General features: G+C 40.7%; 1 protein-coding gene across 1 annotated transcript in view; it reads right to left on the reverse strand.

Annotated features, from left to right (window-relative positions):
* The window catches only part of KL (klotho), a 31,847-nt gene extending 13,671 nt beyond the window's left edge, over positions 1-18,176 (reverse strand). The window contains exons 1-2 of the mRNA XM_063127720.1: positions 17,409-18,176; positions 6,042-6,552 (exon numbers count right to left, since the gene is read on the reverse strand). Coding sequence (XP_062983790.1) covers positions 6,042-6,552; positions 17,409-18,176 — 1,279 coding nt within the window. The remainder of the gene's footprint in view (positions 1-6,041; positions 6,553-17,408) is intronic.
* Between the last annotated feature and the right edge of the window lie 1,818 nt (positions 18,177-19,994).

Below are 19,994 nucleotides of genomic sequence, written 5' to 3' on the forward strand. Positions count from 1 at the left end.
ATCTTCGCTTCGAATAAAGCAGCTGAAGGAGATGCAAGGAGAAGATCTTAGAGAAATTATCGTGAACTGGTTCAAGGAGCTGATACCTGACATACCAATAGATGGATCGGATCTGGACCGAGTCCACCGTGTGGGGGGGCAAAACTACAAAGGGACTAGAGACATACTGGTGAAATTTGGCAACTATTACAAAAAAGAGCAAATTATGAAAGAATTGAGATCTAAGGTTCAGATACAGTGTAAAGGCAAACCAGTGCAAATTTACAATGATCTTTCTCAACGCACATTAAATTGGAGACGTAGTCTTAAACCAATAACGGTAACATTAATGAAGAATAAAATTCCTTATGCATGGGGTTACCCGGTTTTTTTAAGATTTACATATGGGAGGAGGGAACACAGAGTAACCTCATTGGATCAAGGTAAAGATTTGCTGAAGAGGCTGGGTCTGGATGGGGAAGCAGATGGGGCTGGAGTGGGTGGGGGAGGGAATGAGGCTGGGACATCTGGAGAGTAAGAGAATTGTTAATTATGTTTGGAGATAATTGCAAATAAAAATGCTAATATAGAAACCTGCCGGCCAGGCACAGCACTGCCTCCCCCCTCCCCCTTTAAAGTAGATGGCTGGAGTACTAGACTCACGGGGATATGGGGGGGGATTAGAGTGGGGGGGTGGGGAGGGGGGGAAAGTAGGGGAGGAGGGATCGGGGTAGGAGGGTGGGGGCTTTATGTACGGAGTTTGTGTTTTTATGTAAGCAAGTTTGAATTGCTGAGCACAAGGGATCGGAAGAGATTTCAAAAGGGTGATTATGGATAAAAAGATAAAGGTATCAACACTCAATGTTAAAGGTTTAGGGGCAGTCGTGAAAAGGAAGAGAATAGAACAAATGCTAAATAAAGAGGGATCAGATATTATAATGATCCAAGAGACACACCAAGGCTCCGAGAATTCGAATATGATAAAATTAAAGTGGTTAGCCTATTATGAAAAATCATTAGGGACATCAAAAAAAAATGGAGTGGCCACTTTGATTTCAAAAAAAAGTGGGTTTATATTAGAAGAAGTAAAAAAGGATGATAAGGGTAGATATCTTATGTTAAAAGGTAAAATTGAGGGAAAGGTTTATACTTTGATTAATGTTTATGCCCCAAATGAGAGGCATAGAGAGTTTTTTATAAAGTTGTTTAAAGAAATAGAAGAATTTAAGGAGGGGTATGCTATATTAGCTGGGGATTTTAATATGGTTATGGATAATAAAAGGGACAGGTCAAATCCCACTAATGCTGAAAAGAGGAACAATATGACTATATTGAATAAATTAGTAAAAGAAAATGATTATTTAGATTCGTGGCGCTTACTTAACGGGAATAGGCCTGGATTTTCATACTTTTCCCCAGTTCATCATACATACTCCAGGATAGATTATATATTTGTTTCAAAAGACTTTGCAACGAGGATTTGTAAAATGGAAATGGGGGTAATAAAAGTAACCGATCATGCCTTGTTAAGTTTAGAATTTACAGTTAAGAAAGATTATAAAGAGGCATATAGATGGAAGTTGAACACAAAGATATTGAAATACAATAAAATAGTAGATAAAATTCGGAAGGAACTGTCGGAGTCATGGGAAATTAATGAAAAAGGAGGAACAGCTGGGTCAGTCATTTGGGACACCATGAAGGCTGTAGCAAGAGGAATCTGTATTAGAGAAACATGTAGTTTAAAAAGACAACAACGTGCAGAACAGGAAAAGTTAGAGATAGAAATTAAAAACTTGGAGGAAAGATATTGGCGAAGTAAAGATAAATATAAATTAGTGGAAATACAAGCTAAGAAGAAACAATTAGAAAACTTAAATATAGAAGAGATTCAAAAGAATTTAATGTATATGAAAAGGGAATATTTTGAAAACAGTGATAAGAACTCGAGGTTGCTTGCCAAGCTCACACAAAAAGAAAAAGGGAGGAATGGGATAGAAACGTTGAAAGATAGCCGAGGGAATTATTGTCATGCAATGAAAGCTAAAATAAAAATTTTTCAGGAATTTTATCAGGAATTGTACAAGGGTAAAGAAATTCAACAAGAAAAGGTGGAGGAGTATATTGGAAGGTTTATAAAGAAGGAAATAAAATCAGAATATAAGGAGTTAATGGAGTCAGTAATAACTCAAAGAGAAGTTGAAGAAGTTATTGATAAGTTAAAAGTGGGTAAATCACCAGGAGCAGATGGTTTGGGTCCAGAATATTATAAGGTCTTCAAAGATTGCTTAGTTCCAAAATTAATGGAACTTTATAATAGGATATTATCAGGAGAGAAGATACCTGAATCATGGGAACATTCAGTGATAATTCTGATCCCAAAACCAGATAAAGATTTGACTAATCCTGATTCTTATAGACCTATTTCTTTAATAAATCAGGATGCTAAAATTTTTACATCTATTATGGCCAAACGATTAAATAAATTTTTGGCAGAATATATAGGGGCAGATCAATGTGGGTTTGTGGTAGGAAGACATATGCATAATTTAGTGGGTAGAGTTTTAAATGTAATAAATGTAATAAAAAAAGCAAATATTAAGGCAGGTATTATGGCATTAGATATTTTTAAAGCTTTTGATTGTGTGAGCTGGCAGGCACTAAAGAGTATTATAGATAAATTGGGATTTGGAAATAAATTTAAAAATGTAATAGAACAGCTATATTCCCAAAATACGGCGGTAGTGGTGGTAAATGACGGACTTACTGAAAAGATACGACTAGCCAGAGGAACAAGACAAGGATGTCCGCTCTCGCCGGTCCTTTTTGTAATGGTTATGGAAGTTTTGGCGAAGGCACTAAGGGAGGATAAAGAATTAGAAGGAATTGGAGAGGTAAGGGAGATAAAGCTAAACATGTTTGCGGATGATACTTTATTGACCATTAAGAATCCATTAAGAAAATTAGAAAGAATTAAATATCAGTTGAGGGAGTTTGAGGAAATTACAGGGTTAAAAATAAATTGGTCTAAATCAGAGATGATGTTGTTTAACTATACTAAGAAGGAAGAAAAGGATTGGGAATTTAAGGGAATGGAATTGAAAGTTAAGAATGAGATTAAATACTTGGGAATTAAAATTACAAAAAATCTAGAGAATTTAGAAAGGGAAAATTTAATGAGGTTAAAGAAGGAGGTACTAGAGAAATTGGAGAAATATAAAAGATTAAATTTATCTTGGTTTGGGAGAATAGCTTTGATAAAAATGAAGATATTAGCTAAAATTAATTTTGTATTTAGGATGCTACCTATAAAAATATCAGAAACCGAGATAAAAAGTTGGCAAAATATTATTAATAAATATTGTAATGGAGAAAAGAGAGCAAGAGTGAATAAAAATAATTGGTACCTAAGCCAAAAAAAGGGGGGAATGGGTCTCCCAAACATAAAATTATACTACGTAGCAAATAGATTAAGACATGTTGTAGAAGCAATTATGGGAGTAGGAGATTTATATTGGATGGAAGAAAAAAACATAAGTAAGGTAGAGATGAATCTGGAGAATGTTTTTTTTAAAGATGGAGGAAGAAAATGGGTTGGAAGTATAGATAATCCACTCCTGAGGACTCAATGGGAAATTTGGAGCAAATTTAAAGGGAAACTGCTTCCGAGCAACTCTCCCTTAGCACCGATAATAATGTTAAAGAATTTCCCAGAGGATCTAAAGGGTAGATTATGTAAAATACTAAAAGAGAAAAATAAAATAAAATTAAAGGATTGGGTAAGAGATATTAAAACAAGAGAAGATATGGAAAATTTGTTAAAGGAGAAGAAGCTATCTTGGCTAGAATATGGTCAATTAGAACAATGGAATAAAAAGTGGATTAAAGATAATAGAATGTGCAGAAAGATGACGAGGTTTGAAGAATTAGTAGTAAGTAAGGAGAAAGGAAAAGGAGGTAGTATAGTTTCAAAAGGATTAATGAGTGAAATATATAAAATATTGTTAGAGAAGGAGTTTAGAGAGAATACAGAGAAAATGATTTGGGAATCAGATTTGAAGATACAAATAGGGCGACAGAGCTGGGAGGGACTATGGAAACAAAGAGTGTTGAGAAGTTTATCAGTAAGAATAAAGGAGAATTATTTTAAAATTTTATGGAGGTGGTACCTAACCCCGGTTAGATTGAACAAGATATGTGATCAACATTCAGCAAATTGTTGGAGAGGATGTGGGGAAATAGGAACGTATTTACATATGTGGTGGCAATGCAAATATGTACAAAGATTATGGAAGATGGTGTTTTCAGAAATTGAAGAAATAGTGGGAATGAAAATAGAACAAACACCAAAAATAGCATTGCTGTCACTATTTGAAGATATAAAGTGTGGAAAAGGAACTATAGAGCTGATATCGAGTTTGTTGGTTGCAGCACGATTGTTGATAGCTAGGAACTGGAAGATCCAAGGGGAATATTCTATTGAGGAATGGTATAAAGTAGTATGGGACATAGCCATTAATGATAAACTGACATGCAATATTAAGTGGAGAAAAGGCGTAACTAAAATAAATGAGTTCGAAGGAATTTGGAAACAGTTCCTAGTGTTCGTGTTTACTAAGGGAAGTGGGAAACCACCAGCAGAAGAAATGATTAGATTTTGGACTCAAGAATGATCCCGAGGTGGGGGGTGCACTTTTATGTTAAGAATGGAAATGTTGTAGTGTGATAAGGCATATGTAATAGTTTTTGATATTTGTACTCAACAATTATTCAATATGTATGAAGCAGATATTTGATGTATTTTTTTTTCTTATTGTGTTGTTTCAAATATATTTTGGAAATGTTCATTTATGTTTATATAGTGTTGAAAATGAATAAAAATTATTAAAAAAAAAAAAAAAAAAAAAACTGCAATGACCGTATCATTTGACAGATATGAATGTCATCATTAGTGGCCCAAGCACCTTTCCATTTTAAATTGATAGTTGCTCCAATAAAAGCAGATAATTTCACTTGAACGTTATGCCTCATTCTATAGAGCCCGTACAACTGCCATTGTATTATTGTTATATATCTCACAGTATGGATGATTACTCAAATGTCCTATTGGGTTTAATGAAAGTTAATCCCAGTTAAATTCGTGGAGGATTACAATGTGTGTGTAACACACACACACACACACACACACACACACACCATATTTATATATAATTGTATTTTATTGTAATAAGGCAAGATGAAAATTGTAATATATAATTATTAATTCAGATTAATAAACATTCACACTAACTCTCAAGTGTTACAAGCAATAAGGACAATTGCCTGTAGTCAGTGTAAATTCAGCTAATAAAAGTTATACTGACACTTATTTTGTTCTTTCACCAAAATAGTTTTGTGATAAAATCTGACACAGGCATAAAGCAATGTTTTCCGCTGGGAGAAAGCATGTAGCTTAGCTGCTATTTTTAAAAAGGGAATTGCACCTACCATCTGATACCTTTACCAAAACTCAGATCCCTCTTCATAGTAGAGGCATATGTGATTGAGAAATTGTAAATCAGCTGTGGAAGCAGAATAAGTACTCCAATAGTTATTTCCATTTCTTCATTGGTGGAAAATGAAATCCAAGGAGCTAATTGTCAGAAAGTAATCCCGCACACGCACACACATAAAAAGAGTGTATATTCTTATCTAGCAAATATTTACTCAGCTATCTGAGGTATTAAAACGAATCACTGGATATCTTTTCTCTAAAGCGATTCACTGCAAGCCACATAGCCAAGTATACAAACATTACAAAGCAATATTAAGCAAGTGACTTAAGTTTTTGCTGTCACCAGTGAAATATTATCCACATTTGTTGGGAAGCACTTGGCAACCACAGAGGCAAGTACAATCCATTCTTTTGGAACCCCAATCTGTAATGAACACCTGAATAAATGTTTAAATATTCACTGAGTTTAGCCTCAGCAGAACTTATTTAACGAACATAAAAGGATAACATTTTCCTTAACTGTTGTGTCAGGTTAATAATAATGACGAAATACTATCAACAATCCTACCTTTTAATGTGTCCATAATGAAATCTTTAAGATAATTCACGTGCATGGAGTCATCCAACTTCGTGCTACCAGAAACATACCAGCTGTTCTCCACAATGAAGATCTGTGGTTTGTTATATTCGCTACTTATCCAGTAAAGCAGTGGCCTTAAACTTAGTGCTTCTCGCTGCTGGAATTTCATGTCAGAATTAACCAGTTGGAAACTCAATGTGGCTCCAAAGGAAAGAGCAAAGAAATCAGCTGTCCCCATGACAAACTTCTTTTCTGCTTCAGTGAATTCTGGCAGTCCTGAGGAAAGATAACTCTTCATGCTTTGGGGGTAGTCTCCATCAATAAATATGGGCTTAGCAAACCAGCCCAGAACAAAGTCGAGAGATTTCTGACATTCCTTTATATCACTTCCAGTCATCTGTTGAGGTTTTATCCAGTGGGAACTTAAAGCAATTGACACTTTACCTCCTTGAGTGGGACGGAAATGATCATTGTAAAGATGCCACACTTTGGCATGGGCCTATGGGAAAGAAAGACCCGTGTGAAACCATTTTATTTCATGTTCTCTATCTAAAATTATTTCTCGCCACCTTTAAGGGTGAAACTCTCTTAAGGCAGCGTACAAGATAAAAACCATACAAAATGGATATTAAAAACCCATAAAAAAAGTTTCAATAAAATCCATTAAGAAAAGAGATTGCCAATTAAAATCAGTAAAAACAAATTTTATTAATAAAAATCAACAGCCCAGACTTAAGGGAAGGACAATGAAAACAGGTGGGCCTTCAGAGCTATCCTGTAGGCCTGCAAAGAAGGGGCCTGACAAACCCCTCCTCAAGTTGATTCCAGAGATTTGGGGCCACTGCTGAAAAGGCTCTTTCCCCTGTACTCAGCAGGTTAACTGCCCTTGGCAGTGGGCAGTTGAGGAAGGCCCCTGCTGATGATCTCAGAGTGTGAGCACGCTGGTGTGGGAAAAGGCAGTCCTTCAAATAGCTTGGGCCCAAACCATTTAAGGCTTTAAAAATTAATGCCAGCATTTAAATTGGGCTCAGAAACATGCTGGCAAACAGTGCAGCTGGTGCAGTGGTGGTGTTACATGAGCTGACGGCCCAGCTCCCATCAATATCCAGGCAGCCATATTCTATTTTATACTTATTTATTTTCATCTAAAACAAATATGCCTCCACCTAGCCAACAACAGTTTTCATGGTGGCTATGAGGTTTCCACGTCATCAACATTCAGCACAATTATCTTAGTGAACAAAAGCTGATCCTTCCCAAACACTACCAGCATTAGTTTGCTTCAAGACTGGAATAACTGTCTTGTTTTACAGGAGCAGCTTTTTGTCAAGCTGGAAATGATGGTCTGGTTTTGTAAATTAAGGGCCTTACAATCATTACATTCAAGATACTATCTTTCATAAAGTAGCTTGGCAAATAGGTCCAAAAAAAAATACTGCCTCAAATAATTATTACTAGCCCTGATACTCAGGGCTGTGTATGTCATTTGTACTCAAAATGCAAGAATCAAAGTGTAGAAACCTTCTTTTTGGTCATCCAGAAGGAATGCTTTAACTTGCCACAGTCTACAAAGCAAGTGGCTATTTATAACCCTGCTCAAATGATTTAGAGAGGTAGCCTAACTACTTTCAACACAAATTCACAATCCATAGGTAGTAATGTGCTTTTTAAATTCCTGCTGCGTCTGTTCTAGATGGAATTTAGGCCTGGCCCAATAATCCTTTGGTTCATAAGAAGTTTACTTCTAACAAAAGTGAACAAGCCAACATGGCCCAAATAATACAGAAAGAATTGTTCTACCTAGCTGCTTTTACTTTCCATCAGGTTTTCTGAGAACTGAAATAGAACCTATATTCTCACACACCGGAATGTGGGTTACATGTAGAGCAGTTTCACCGACTGCAGAGGAGAATATTGTTTATGATACACATGCCCACACAAATGTACAATTGATGTGGACTAAGTAGGAGTATAAAATAGGTACCACGTAGTGAAGGAAGTTTAGAATTAAATAAGAATGCTAAATTATATGGTATTACACGACTGATACTCACAGCTAAATATCATGTGAGACGATTAGAAGCTTTCTCAATCTTTGGCGAAAAGCAATACTGTTATCCTACATTATGCCTGCTTATGAAAGAATGCATGTGTAAAGATTTGTTTTTAGAAGGGACGCCCAGTCAGAACATGTTCTAAGTTTGAGGGGACACTCAGCAAAGTGCCCTCCATGGGACCCATCCTGTGTCAGTAGGCCTCCTCTGTTGTGGGCTCACCTGGCGGCAGCAGTGAACAGCTACAAGATACCATTTAAAAATTCCAACAGTGCCCTTGAGTGGGAAATTGTGCTGGAAAAAATCCTGTAGTCAGTGCACTTGGTAGGAGAGAGGAGTCATATACTCAAATAACCCAGCCTTGGGAATCTGAAATATCATATAGCTCCACCACCCGACTCTGTCTAGGAACCATAGAATTACTCCCTCCATGTATTTTTCCCCCCTCTTTGCTCCTGAATTTCTACTGAGATGAGTGCATGGGAAGCTGCCTGTCCAGTATCATCTCTTCTGATTGACATCAGCTCTTCAGGATCTCAGACAAAAGTCTTTATTATCCCCTGCTACCTGATCTTTTAGTTAACTGGAGATGCAGGTTGGGAACTTTCTGACTGCAAAAACTGTTACGGAAAAACTGGAGCCCACACGGAGAAACTGGAGTCCACACCAAAGTTCTTGTTCAACAGATAGCTTTATTCGCTAGCGAAACAGCAGCACGGGATGAGTCCACGGGAGGCTGCCCTGGGGACTGGGAGGAGGGGCTTTTTATACACGCCCCTCATGCAGAGGAAACGCCCACACTTTTACACAAAGGAATTGCGTGCGCATCTTGGCAGCATAGCACAACCGGTTCAAACCTGTTCGGTAGGAATGTCTGCCTCGGACTTCAGGCATGCGCAAAGAACACGGCCTTCATTAAGGTCATAACCGGAAATGACAGCCAGTTCCCTCACATTCCCCCCTTTGATACACTCTTAGCGAAGGCACAGAGTGCTATCATTATCCCAGATTGTCATCATTGACAGGGACTGGCCTGTAATCCTGCAAGGCCATTAGATGCACTGCAGTACGTTTATCTGCAATTTGCTCTATCATGTCCTTCAAACTTTGTATAATCATTGGCATAAGACAGGGTTACAGCAAGCATAACATAATTCTTATAACAACAATACTGATAATCTCTTTTAGCCCACCAAACTAATTGAACCATGAGCCTAAGCCCTGGCCTGAAGTGAGCTTGGCCATGGGCGATTAGGAGGTATGACGGTTTGATTTGGTCAATAGGACAAGATAGTTTGGTTCAGCGTGGTAATGGTCTGACACGGGGTTTCTCCGATCTTGGGACCCCCGGAAGATATTCTTTGGATGCACCGCCTTCCAATTAGGGTGTTTGTCAGCATCCACTGACTATGGGGATTGGGGTCAGTGGTCTTATTATACGGCTGGCTGACATTGTATTCTTGGGCTTCCTAAGGCCATTGGTCTCCTAGGTTGGTTCCTCCACATACATAACAATTAGATACATTCAGAGTCGCAGCGACAGTTTCTGCAAAAGTGACAAAAAGGTTGCGCGCTATCTCTGGCACTTCAAAAGGCTGTTCGACTTCTTTCCAAAAGTCTTGGAAGAAGTGCTCTTGTATGGTGTGGCCTGTTTCTACAAACTGGGTGAGCTTCAGATAAATCCGCCCCAGGGGATCTGCTCCCCGTCCATGAATGCGGAGCCCGAATTGGTTCCCAAAAGTGGTCACAAACTGTTGTGGGTTAAAAACGGTAAAATTCACTAAGTTGCACTGTTGTGCTTTGCAGTTACTGAGGACTGGCACTTTGGTTAAAGAGGCGTGGATTTTACTAAGGGGGGGGTGTTGTTGGATAAGTGGCCCACCATACACAGTTCTAATAAGGACAGCTGTTATCGCAATTGGCTTGTTTGGGGATGGTAGTCTGCATCGGGTCTGTGGAGGGGCATATATATTTGTCTTCGTGCATGTATGTCTTCTCCCAGCTGAGATCCCCACACTGATCTGGCCAGTGGGAGATCTTGCAAGGGTCTATGATCACAGAAGCTGGAGAATTTGGGGTTCTAAGGGGTATTTTCTGCAATAGTGTACCTTGCTGGTTAGCATCTCTGACGTCTAGGTGCCATTTAACAGGATTTTCTCTGGGATCAAAACATGTGACTTTGTCATTCAGAGAACATGCTGAGAAAGAAACATTACGGAAAGTGCAAGACGTTTTGGTCCCCTGTGCTCTAACTCCTAACCTTGCAAGATTAGAATCAGGGCACTAAATAAATCGAAGTTTTGGCCACCCTAGGCATTCTCCCCCTTTTTGTTCCAAGTTTGCATAGCAAGGACTTTATTAGAAAAATATATTTACACAGTTACCCAGGAGCAAGACCCTTTCAATTCAGTGGCATCTACCTCTGAGTAGTCATGCAAAGTATTACATTGTAAATCGATATTTTTCTAATGATTTATTGTATTTCCCCCCTTAAATCAATCTCTGATTATTAAATTTCCAACAAAATAAAATTCTCAACCACTAAACACTGCCATGATTTGTTAATACGTAACATTTGTCACAACCCATACACAAAACAAGATACTGCATTGTTTAAATAAATTCATTTTACTGGCTTCATGATATTCATCATGACTGATGCTTGAAAACTCACAAGAATCAAAAGATGGGTAATTAACCTAATCCCTAATGCAATAAATAATTTGTAAACATATGTGTCCAAATATAAGAGCTGACAAGACTTTTATAGCCCAGGCGTTAATGTTCTGCAAATAAAATTGGTAACAGTAAAAAAAGATGACAGAAACCCATGACTGTTTATTTATGTAAGTTGATCTGTTATTTTAAAATGTTAAGCAATTAAGTAAATCAAACTTGGGGCCAATCATTATGTTTCTACCTAATCTTTCTCAAAGGATTGTTGTGAAGAATTGGATGGGATGGAATACTATATACTCTTTGAAAGAAAGGCAGGGTATAAATGTAAATCAATGACAAATGCAGAATGACTTCAGTGAATATTTGTTTGCAGGCGGTTCTAGAAATGTAAATGCTAATGTTTTTAGGATATGATAGTCATCACTGGGCATGAGTCTAGACAGAGGATAACAGTAGAAGGGAAAGGGCTTATAAATGTTTCCAGTAGAATCATAGTATCATATAATAGTAGAGTTGGAAGGGGACTAAAAGACCATCAAGTCCAACCCCCTGCTCAATGCAGGAATCCACCTCAAAGCATACCTGACAGATGGTTGTCCAGTGTGGGAGAGCCCACAACCTCCCTAGGTAACTGGTTCCATTGTCGTACTGCTCTAACAGTCAGGAATTTTTTCCTGATGTCCAGCCGGAATCTGACTTCCAGTAACTTGAGCCCATTATTCCGTGTCCTGCACTCTGGGATGATTGAGAAGAGATCCTGGCCCTCCTCTGTGTGACAAACTTTTAAGTATTTGAATGCTATATAGAGTGCTATCATGTCTCCCCTCAATCTTCTTTTCTCCAGGCTAAACATGCCCAGTTCTTTCAGTCTCTCTTCATAGGGCTTTGTTTCCAGACCCCTGATCATCCTGGTTGCCTTCCTCTGAACACGCTCCAGCTTGTCTGCGTCCTTCTTGAAGTGTGGTGCCCAGAACTGGACACAATACTCTAGATGAGGCCTGACCAGGGCCGAATAGAGAGGAACCAGTACCTCAGGCAATTTGGAAGCTATACTTCTATTAATGCAGTCCAAAATAGTATTTGCATTACTTGCAGCCATATTGCACTGTTGGCTCATATTCAGCTTGTGATCTACAACAATTCCAAGATTCTTCTCGTTTGTAGTATTGCTGAGCCAAGTATCCCCATCTTGTAACTGTGCATTTGGTTTCTATTTCCTAGATGTAGAACTTGGCATTTGTCCCTATTAAATTTCATTCTGTTGTTTTCAGCCCAGCACTCCAGACTATCAAGATCACTTTGAAGTTTGTTTCCGTCTTCCAGGGTATTAGCTATCCCACCCAATTTTGTGTCATCTGCAAATTTGATAAGCATTCCCTGTACCTCCTCGTCCAAATCATTAATAAAAATGTTGAAGAGCACTGGGCCCAGGACCGAGCCTATAAATGATAAATATTTAGTCTATAAATATAATAAAAAACATATTATATAATATATAATCATATAAAATATAAAATATTGGCTTGAAATGTGTTCACATAAATTCATAAGTAATTCAACAGGACATCTTGGTGTAATAGAGTTATGTTTGCAAATATTACCTTCAATATATCAATCTTGAACAATTACAAATAAAATTCAGAACTGTGTATTTAGAGTTGTGATGACAATATTACAAAAATACCAAGTTGAAACAGATTCTGTACCTAAACAGGCTATATATATCATACACTAAACTTTACCACGAATGGTATATCTAAACACACACACACACACACACCTGCCCAAATTCAGAGTCCAGTCAATGAATGCAGCACCACTAACTTGTTTTCATGAAACTTGAGTTTGTCAGATTACTTATTCTGATAATAAATAACTTATTTCCAGAATGGAGGAGTCCAAAATCCAAATAAATTTACTTGTGGAGTGAAAATGTAATATGAATAAAAGCAAAATAAACCATTAATAAGGTAACAGTACAATCCTACATGTATACTCAGAAGTAAGTCCCACTGAGTTCAAAGGGTAAAATTCTCAACTTAACTCAGAGAACTATAGCCAATGTTACTGCTGTTTCTTTCCTTAAGAACAACTTTCCCCAACTCTTTCACCCTTCAGATGTGTTGGACTGCAAGTCCCATCATTATTATTATTATTATTATTATTATTATTATTATTATTATTATTTATTTATTTATATAGCACCATCAATGTACATGGTGCTGTACAGATAACACAGTAAATAGCAAGACCCTGCCGCATAGGCTTACAATCTAATAAGTTGTAGTAAACAATAAAGAGGGAAGGAGAATGCAAACAGGCACAGGGAAGTGTAAACAGGCACAGGGTAGGGCAAAACCAACAGTGTAAAGTCAGAACAAACTCAATCACTAGGCAGCACAGCCAAGGTTGTTGCTGGCTGGGGATGATGGGGATTGTAGTCCAAGGCATCTGGGCAACACCAGTTTGGGACCTTTTATATGCAAAGGATGTGCACTACCAATTTGCTTCAACCTTCCCCTACTCCACTTAGCTTGATAATTTTGTGAACACAAGGGAAGAGAAAAACTAGCAGATGATAGAGTTGACACGGAACCATTAAGAGCTGAGATGAAATTCAGAGCAGGGCTTGGGCTTAGCTCATAATAACTCAAAGATTTCTGAAGAGGGAAAATTTGTGATTGCAACCCACATTTCCAAAATTCTTCTTCACCCCGAATCCTAATAAGCCAAGGGAGACAGACCTCTCTCCATCTTGTTTAACAGAACAGCATGAGCCACAACATTAATACATCACTTCCTATTTACCATAAAACTTGCAATCTAGTGCTCAAAATTGTCGCACTGTGCCAATTTTGCAAGACACTACTAAAAATCACTCTCATGTGACTTGGATGCTTCTGTTAATACAGACATTATACTGTAGGTGTCATTAGTAGGCCATTGTCACAATTGCTTGGATCGCTCTCAGTTTGTTTTTTAATCACTGATGCAGAGAAAGTGGTTGGCTGGGAAAGTCTTCTTGACCCTTATCTCAGCTGGCTTGTAAAGTACTGTAATCCCTATATAAGAATTTTATCTCATCAAATCATCTCAAAAAGACTCAGGATGCAGTTCTTCATACACATACCAGGAAGTAAGTCCCATTGAACTCAATAGGGCTTACTTCTGAGTAGACTTCCACAAGATTGTGCTATAAGCTTCATTGAATAAAGTGGGATCTACTTCTGAATAACAGTGCATAAGAGTGGGCTAAATGGCTGTATTCTAGTACAGACCTAATTAGGACTAAACCCCGCTAAACTCAGTAGGGCTGAAGCGAAGTGATGAACTTTCTGTGAAAGTTAGCACATTTAGAGTACTGAACTGCTGGTTTTGGATCATTTAATAACTTGAACATTTCTCAGTGTTCATATCTGTATTGAGCTAATGTGACTTATGTATCATTAATTGTGTGTAAGTCCATATTTTACTGCAATATTTGACGCATTAGTTGTAATACATTCATCTAACACTATTATGTTTGTGTGTGTGTGAGAGAGAGAGAGAAAGAGAGAGAGAAATATATTTCACTAGCCTTCTTAAATATAATAATCTACTCATGTAAGTACTCCCTATTTGTTTGTTTTTAACAGAACAGACACCACTCTTTATGCATTGTATCTCTACCACCTGGATGTGTACATTTGTTTTTACTCTCACCAGAATATTGGACTTTTCCCAATGTATTTTCACCCTCTGTGTAGAATTAACCACTATGACCTCTGTTCAAGTCATGCATTCAATAAACCAGACTCACGCTTATGAACGCTTATGATACAATAAATTAGGTTGAAATCCTAATAGGGAGCCCTTTTGAGCACAGTGGAGCTCTCCCCTCTCAAGTAAACATGCGCAAGATTGTGCTGCAAGTATCTGCAATAGACTAACATGGCTACACTTCTGCAACATTAAAGTCTCTGAAATTCTGATCTAGTCACATCCGTAGGAACCAATATTTTCTTCTTCCTCACCTTTCAGTTGTAAGTATTACACTTTGAAACAAAGGGATAACATTAAAATCAAAGAGAGTCAGTGTCAGAACAGAAGTGGGGAACACATGGCTCTCCAGATGTTGCTAGACTGCAAATCCCAGCATGGCTGGCTGGGGGATGCTGGGGAATTGTAGCACAACACATCTGGAAAGCCCCAGGTTGGGGAAGGCTGGAATAGATGTTCCTTCAAATCCTCACTCTGCTCACTGAGTGAGTACGGCAGATTACCAACGCTAAGCCTAACCTACCTCACAGGGATAAATTCTTGGAGGCAAAGGCTATCAATGGCTACTAGTCCTGATGGTTGTGTGCTATCCCCAGTATTCGAGGCAATAAGCCTGTGTGCACCAGTTGCTGGGGAACATGGGCGGGAGGATGCTGTTGCACCATGTCCTGTTTGTTCATCTCTGGCTGATGGCTGGTTGGCCACTGTGTGAACAGAGTGCTGGACTAGATGGACCCTTGGTCTGATCCAGCAGGGCACTTCTTATGTTCTTTTGTTCTGATGATAAAATAGCGGAAATGGGAGGAACCATGTATGACACCCTGAGTTCCTTGGAGGAAGGGTTGGGTATAAATGCTAATGATGCTAATGATTATAATGGTAGTAATGATGATGTAGAAGTGTCAGATACCTAAGATCTGCTTAGTTCAACCTCACCAACCATGCATCTCTAACAAGTTTGGGCATGTAATACACAAAACTAGACTGCTATTGTTTCGATAATAATTTGCCACTCGCATCAGCAGAACTTAGGCATTAGCAAGATGTGTTTTTCAAAAGTTGCCAGCAGGGCAAGGAATAAGTTTAACTAAATAAATCCTGGAAAGGCAGGCAAACAAACGGGCTGTGTTACTCGTACAAGAGCAGCCGCCACATCAACATTTAAAAGAGGTTGGGCAGTACAGTACTATGGGACACAGTTCTATGGAACATTTTGCAGCATTCTGAAATGGTAAAAATCCCATTGTTGCTTGTAGAGCTCTTACGTTTGAGAACAGACTCACAGAACAGTACGATTGGAAAAGTTTCAGAAGTCATCTTCTACTAGATCCAACAGTATCATTCTGCCGGAGAAAAGTACACCACTGGCAGAACGAATACCCCTGTGCACACCCCCAAATCTACTCTGAAGGGTTGGGGGTCATCCAGAGAAGATTTGGGAGTGGCTGCAGGAGAGAGGAAGGGAAAGGAAACTCCTGTTACACAGGCCGAAGTCTGCTCACATAATGTTGGATTTAGCCCCAATTCCCCTACAGCAAGGCAGTTTCATAATTCCTAATACATCCTTACTAGATCAGCTCCTATCAAGAGGAGACACTTAACATTCAAGGCATGGGCCACAGTTAGCTAGATAATGTGGCATCAAGCAACAGAGTTGTCACCACCTGTGTAAGAAACTTATGTCAGAACTGATCACTCCTGTTGCTTGATGCCTTGATATTTTTGCTTTCTGAACTGAAAGCCTTGTCCCCTACATCCAGGTGTGTTGGGTGGGCTCCCTGATGACAGGAACTGGAACAGACAGCAAACAGCCAGTTAAACTTTCTGGAGTTGTGGCAAGCCCCAATTGCTCACAGAGTACAGAATACATTGCTCACAGAATACAGAATACCAATAAAGCAATGCCAGAGAACTTGTCATTGACTTTCATTACGAAATGGGTTATATGTGTGGAAAATGGCACCCTGCCACGTAATTAGTTTACAACCTCCCTTGTTTGGGAGACAATGAGTTTACAATATTCTTTTGCTTGACTTGGAGATACCCTGCCCATCATCATCATCATCATTACAAATGTATATTTGTGGAGTGGCTAGAGTGTTGGACTGGGAGTTGGGAGATCCGGGTTCTAGTCCCCACTTGGCCATGGAAACCCACTGGGTGACTTTGGGCCAGTCACAGACTCTCAGCCCAGCCCACCTCACAGGGTTGTTGTTGTTAGGATAAAATGGAGAGGAGAAGGGGAATTATGTATGCTGCCTTGGGTTCCTTGAAGGAAAAAAGGCGGGATATAAATGCAATAATAAAATATATTCCTTATTCTGCGGACACCTCTGGCAAGCTGTGCCTTGTTCACTCTTGTACCTTCACTGTGGAAAATTTAATTTAGGATGCATCTGATGACGTGGACAGAGTCCACAAAAGCTTTTCCCTAATAAATGTACTCATCTTTCAGATGTTCTTGCTGGAACAGACTAAACATGGGCTACCCCTCTGTAATGTACAATCTTACGCATGCTTACCCCGGATTAAGTCCCATCTAGCACATTGCAACTTGCTTCTGAGTTGACATGCATAGGATGTGGCAATGTTAATTGGGACGAAACTGCTGTAAATTCTTCATGCTCATCAATGCTCCTTTTTAGGAGTCAACAGCAGCCAGATGCCTCTAAGAACCTTCCAAAGAAAGCATGACTGGCAAGAGGCACCCACCAGCTCTGCTCCCATGCTGTCAGTGCTCCTCAGCATATGTGTGTCCCTGAACTTACTGGTATTTGGAAGACGTCACTATGACCGTCTCCAAAGCTCACTGAGAGGTAAAACTTGGCCCGTGTTCCCTCGCCGGCGGTCCCTCCTTCCTTACCTTGAGAAGGTTGTGCGCCACTCTGTAGCCCGTTTCCCGCCCGCCTCGCACGCCAGGGGCCAGCTTGCCCGTGGCGTAGCCGTGCCACGCCACGAGGTAAGGGTTGTCTATGGTGAGCCAATAGCGCACGTGGTCGCCGAAGTGGCTGAAGCAGAGCTCGGCGTAGTCCCGGAAAAGGTCGACGAGCGCCGGGTTCTCCCAGCCGCCATAAGCGTCCTGCAAGTGCTGGGGCAGGTCCCAGTGGTAGAGGGTGACCACGGGCTCCACGCCGAGCTGCCTCAGGCCGGAGAGGAGGCGCACGTAATAACGCACGCCGGCGAGGTTGGCGGGCGCCGTGCCGTTGGGGAGGAGGCGCGCCCAGGCCAGGGAGAAGCGGTAGTGGGAGACCCCCAGCAGGCTCAGCGCTTCCAGGTCGCGCTCGACGTTGTGGTAACTGTCGCTGGCCACGTCGCCGGACGGTGGCGGCGCAGCGGTGGCGCCGCTCTGGAGAGGCGTGGCGCGGCGGCGACGCTGCGCGAAAGTGTCCCACACCGAGGGCCCCTTGCCGTCGAGGCTCCAGGCGCCTTCCACCTGGTACGCCGCGCTGCCTGCCCCCCACGAGAAGCCCTCGGGGAAGTTGTCGTAGAGGAAGAGGGCGTCCTCCGGGAAGGGCAGGCGGCTGAAGCGGGACCAAGTGTCCGCTCCCTGGCCCGGCTCACCGGCCAGCGGATGGCACAGCAGCAACAGGGCGAGCAGAAGAGGCAGCCCCGGCGCCGCCGCAGGAGTCATGCCGTTGGCTGAACGAGACAGAGAGAGAAGGATGCTGACGAGGAGAAGCGGCGGATAAGGGACTGAGTGGCTGCAGGGCTGCCTTCTGTCCCTCCACCCCAACCAAGACCCCTTTATCACTTTACCCTCCCCGCGTGGCTATTAATCATTACCTAGGTAGGAGGTGGGAACCACCTTCTCCTTGGGTGCGTGAAGGAGGAGGGAGGTCACCCAGGTTGTTCTAGATCAGAGGGAGGGAGGCGGGGCGGGGGGGAGAGAACCACCTGCGAGCCAGTTGAGGCTGGTGGCGCCGATGTCAGTGGGGCTGTGAATTAAGCCTAGGTCTCAGTCAGAACTATAAAGGAGCTCTCCAAGGTCCTGAAGACGTTTTGGGGCTTGGATTCAGCACTTTGGAGACCTCTCTTGGATTTCTGACTGAAATCCAGAGCGGATGCATAGCACCACTGAAATTGGAGCCACCACCCTCCACTGCTGCAATTTCTGCAGCCACCCCTTTGATGGCGAAGAGGCTTGATCACATCTCTGGGGAGAATGAAATCCTCCCCTTCTCTCTCCCCCCACGCCCCAACTCTCTCACACACCCCTGCAGAGCTCAATGCCTGGCTGATCTCCTTTTGCTCACCAGTTCAAGCAGAACCCCACAGGGAGGTATTAGAAGTGGGAATCTTAGCTTTGCATGGCTTCAACAAACTTTTTTTTTCTTCCTGGTTAAACTTCAGCTGCCTGCAACTGGTTCCCTGCTCCTAATGATAGGTGCTGCTGTGGTTGCTACTTTTGTGAGAAAACTTCAGCGCCTTACGGATATAATCAATTCACTGTGCAGAATCTTTCTCCAGCATCAGTTCAAACGTGGGTGAACTTTTTTTCTGGCTTTATATTCAAGGTCACTTAACTTGTTACCCTTTAACTTTGTTTATTCACAAATTGTTTTAAAGTGGCCGGACGATTACAGTTCCTATGGGGTTTCCGGTTCTTTTTTGCATACCTAGGGGTGAAGTGGAAATTCTTATTTGAATTAGTGTTTGTGTGTATCGAATTGGATAGTAGCAGTCAACATTGTTCAGGATTAATGACCATGGAGTATACGGATGTGATCTTGCATATGTTGTAGCTTATTTTGTGTGCACAGGGTTCTGATAAGACTTCCACTCTCATTTCCTTCTCCCTTGAGAAACGGTTAGAACAGGCCTTGTTTCTAAGGGGAAACTGCTGGTCCCCCATTGGATACACTGAAAAGTGCCTGAGAAGCGTCAAAAGCAACTTCACGATATTAACAGGGGGGGGGGCTTATTCATCCTTCTGGCACAACGTAGGAATGGGGCACTCTTGTTTCTCTTCCTTGGCAAGACTGGCAAAGTGTAAAATAATGCATGTGGGTAGTTCATGTATTTCGTGAAGCAGAACCATTGGGAGTTGGCTAAGAAGTAAGGCATCATCTAAAGAGTCAAATCATTTTATGCATTTCCTAAACTTATAACTTCAATTTAGGTGATAAGATGCAAAGGAGGGTAAGGTTCCTGTACCTTTAATATCTGTGTATAAGCATTAATTTCCATTGTTATGACTTGTTTTTGTTCCTACATGATAATCTCTGCCAGCTGAAATTATCTCTTCTACACAACTATTAACGATACAAAAGCCCCATCTCTTTGCCATGTGATTATCCTAGTTTGAGGATAATGGAGAACCTGGTAAAATTCCCTCTTCATCACACCAGTTAAAACTGCAGGTGCCCTGCCCTCTTTTAAATCTGGTCACTCTAGTATAGCTCCCGAAGCTTTAACTGTTGTGATGAAGAGGGAATTTCACCAGGTTCTC

The sequence above is a fragment of the Elgaria multicarinata genome, chromosome 5, assembly GCF_023053635.1.
Source record: "Elgaria multicarinata webbii isolate HBS135686 ecotype San Diego chromosome 5, rElgMul1.1.pri, whole genome shotgun sequence".
In the NCBI taxonomy this organism is placed as follows: Eukaryota; Metazoa; Chordata; class Lepidosauria; order Squamata; family Anguidae; genus Elgaria; species Elgaria multicarinata.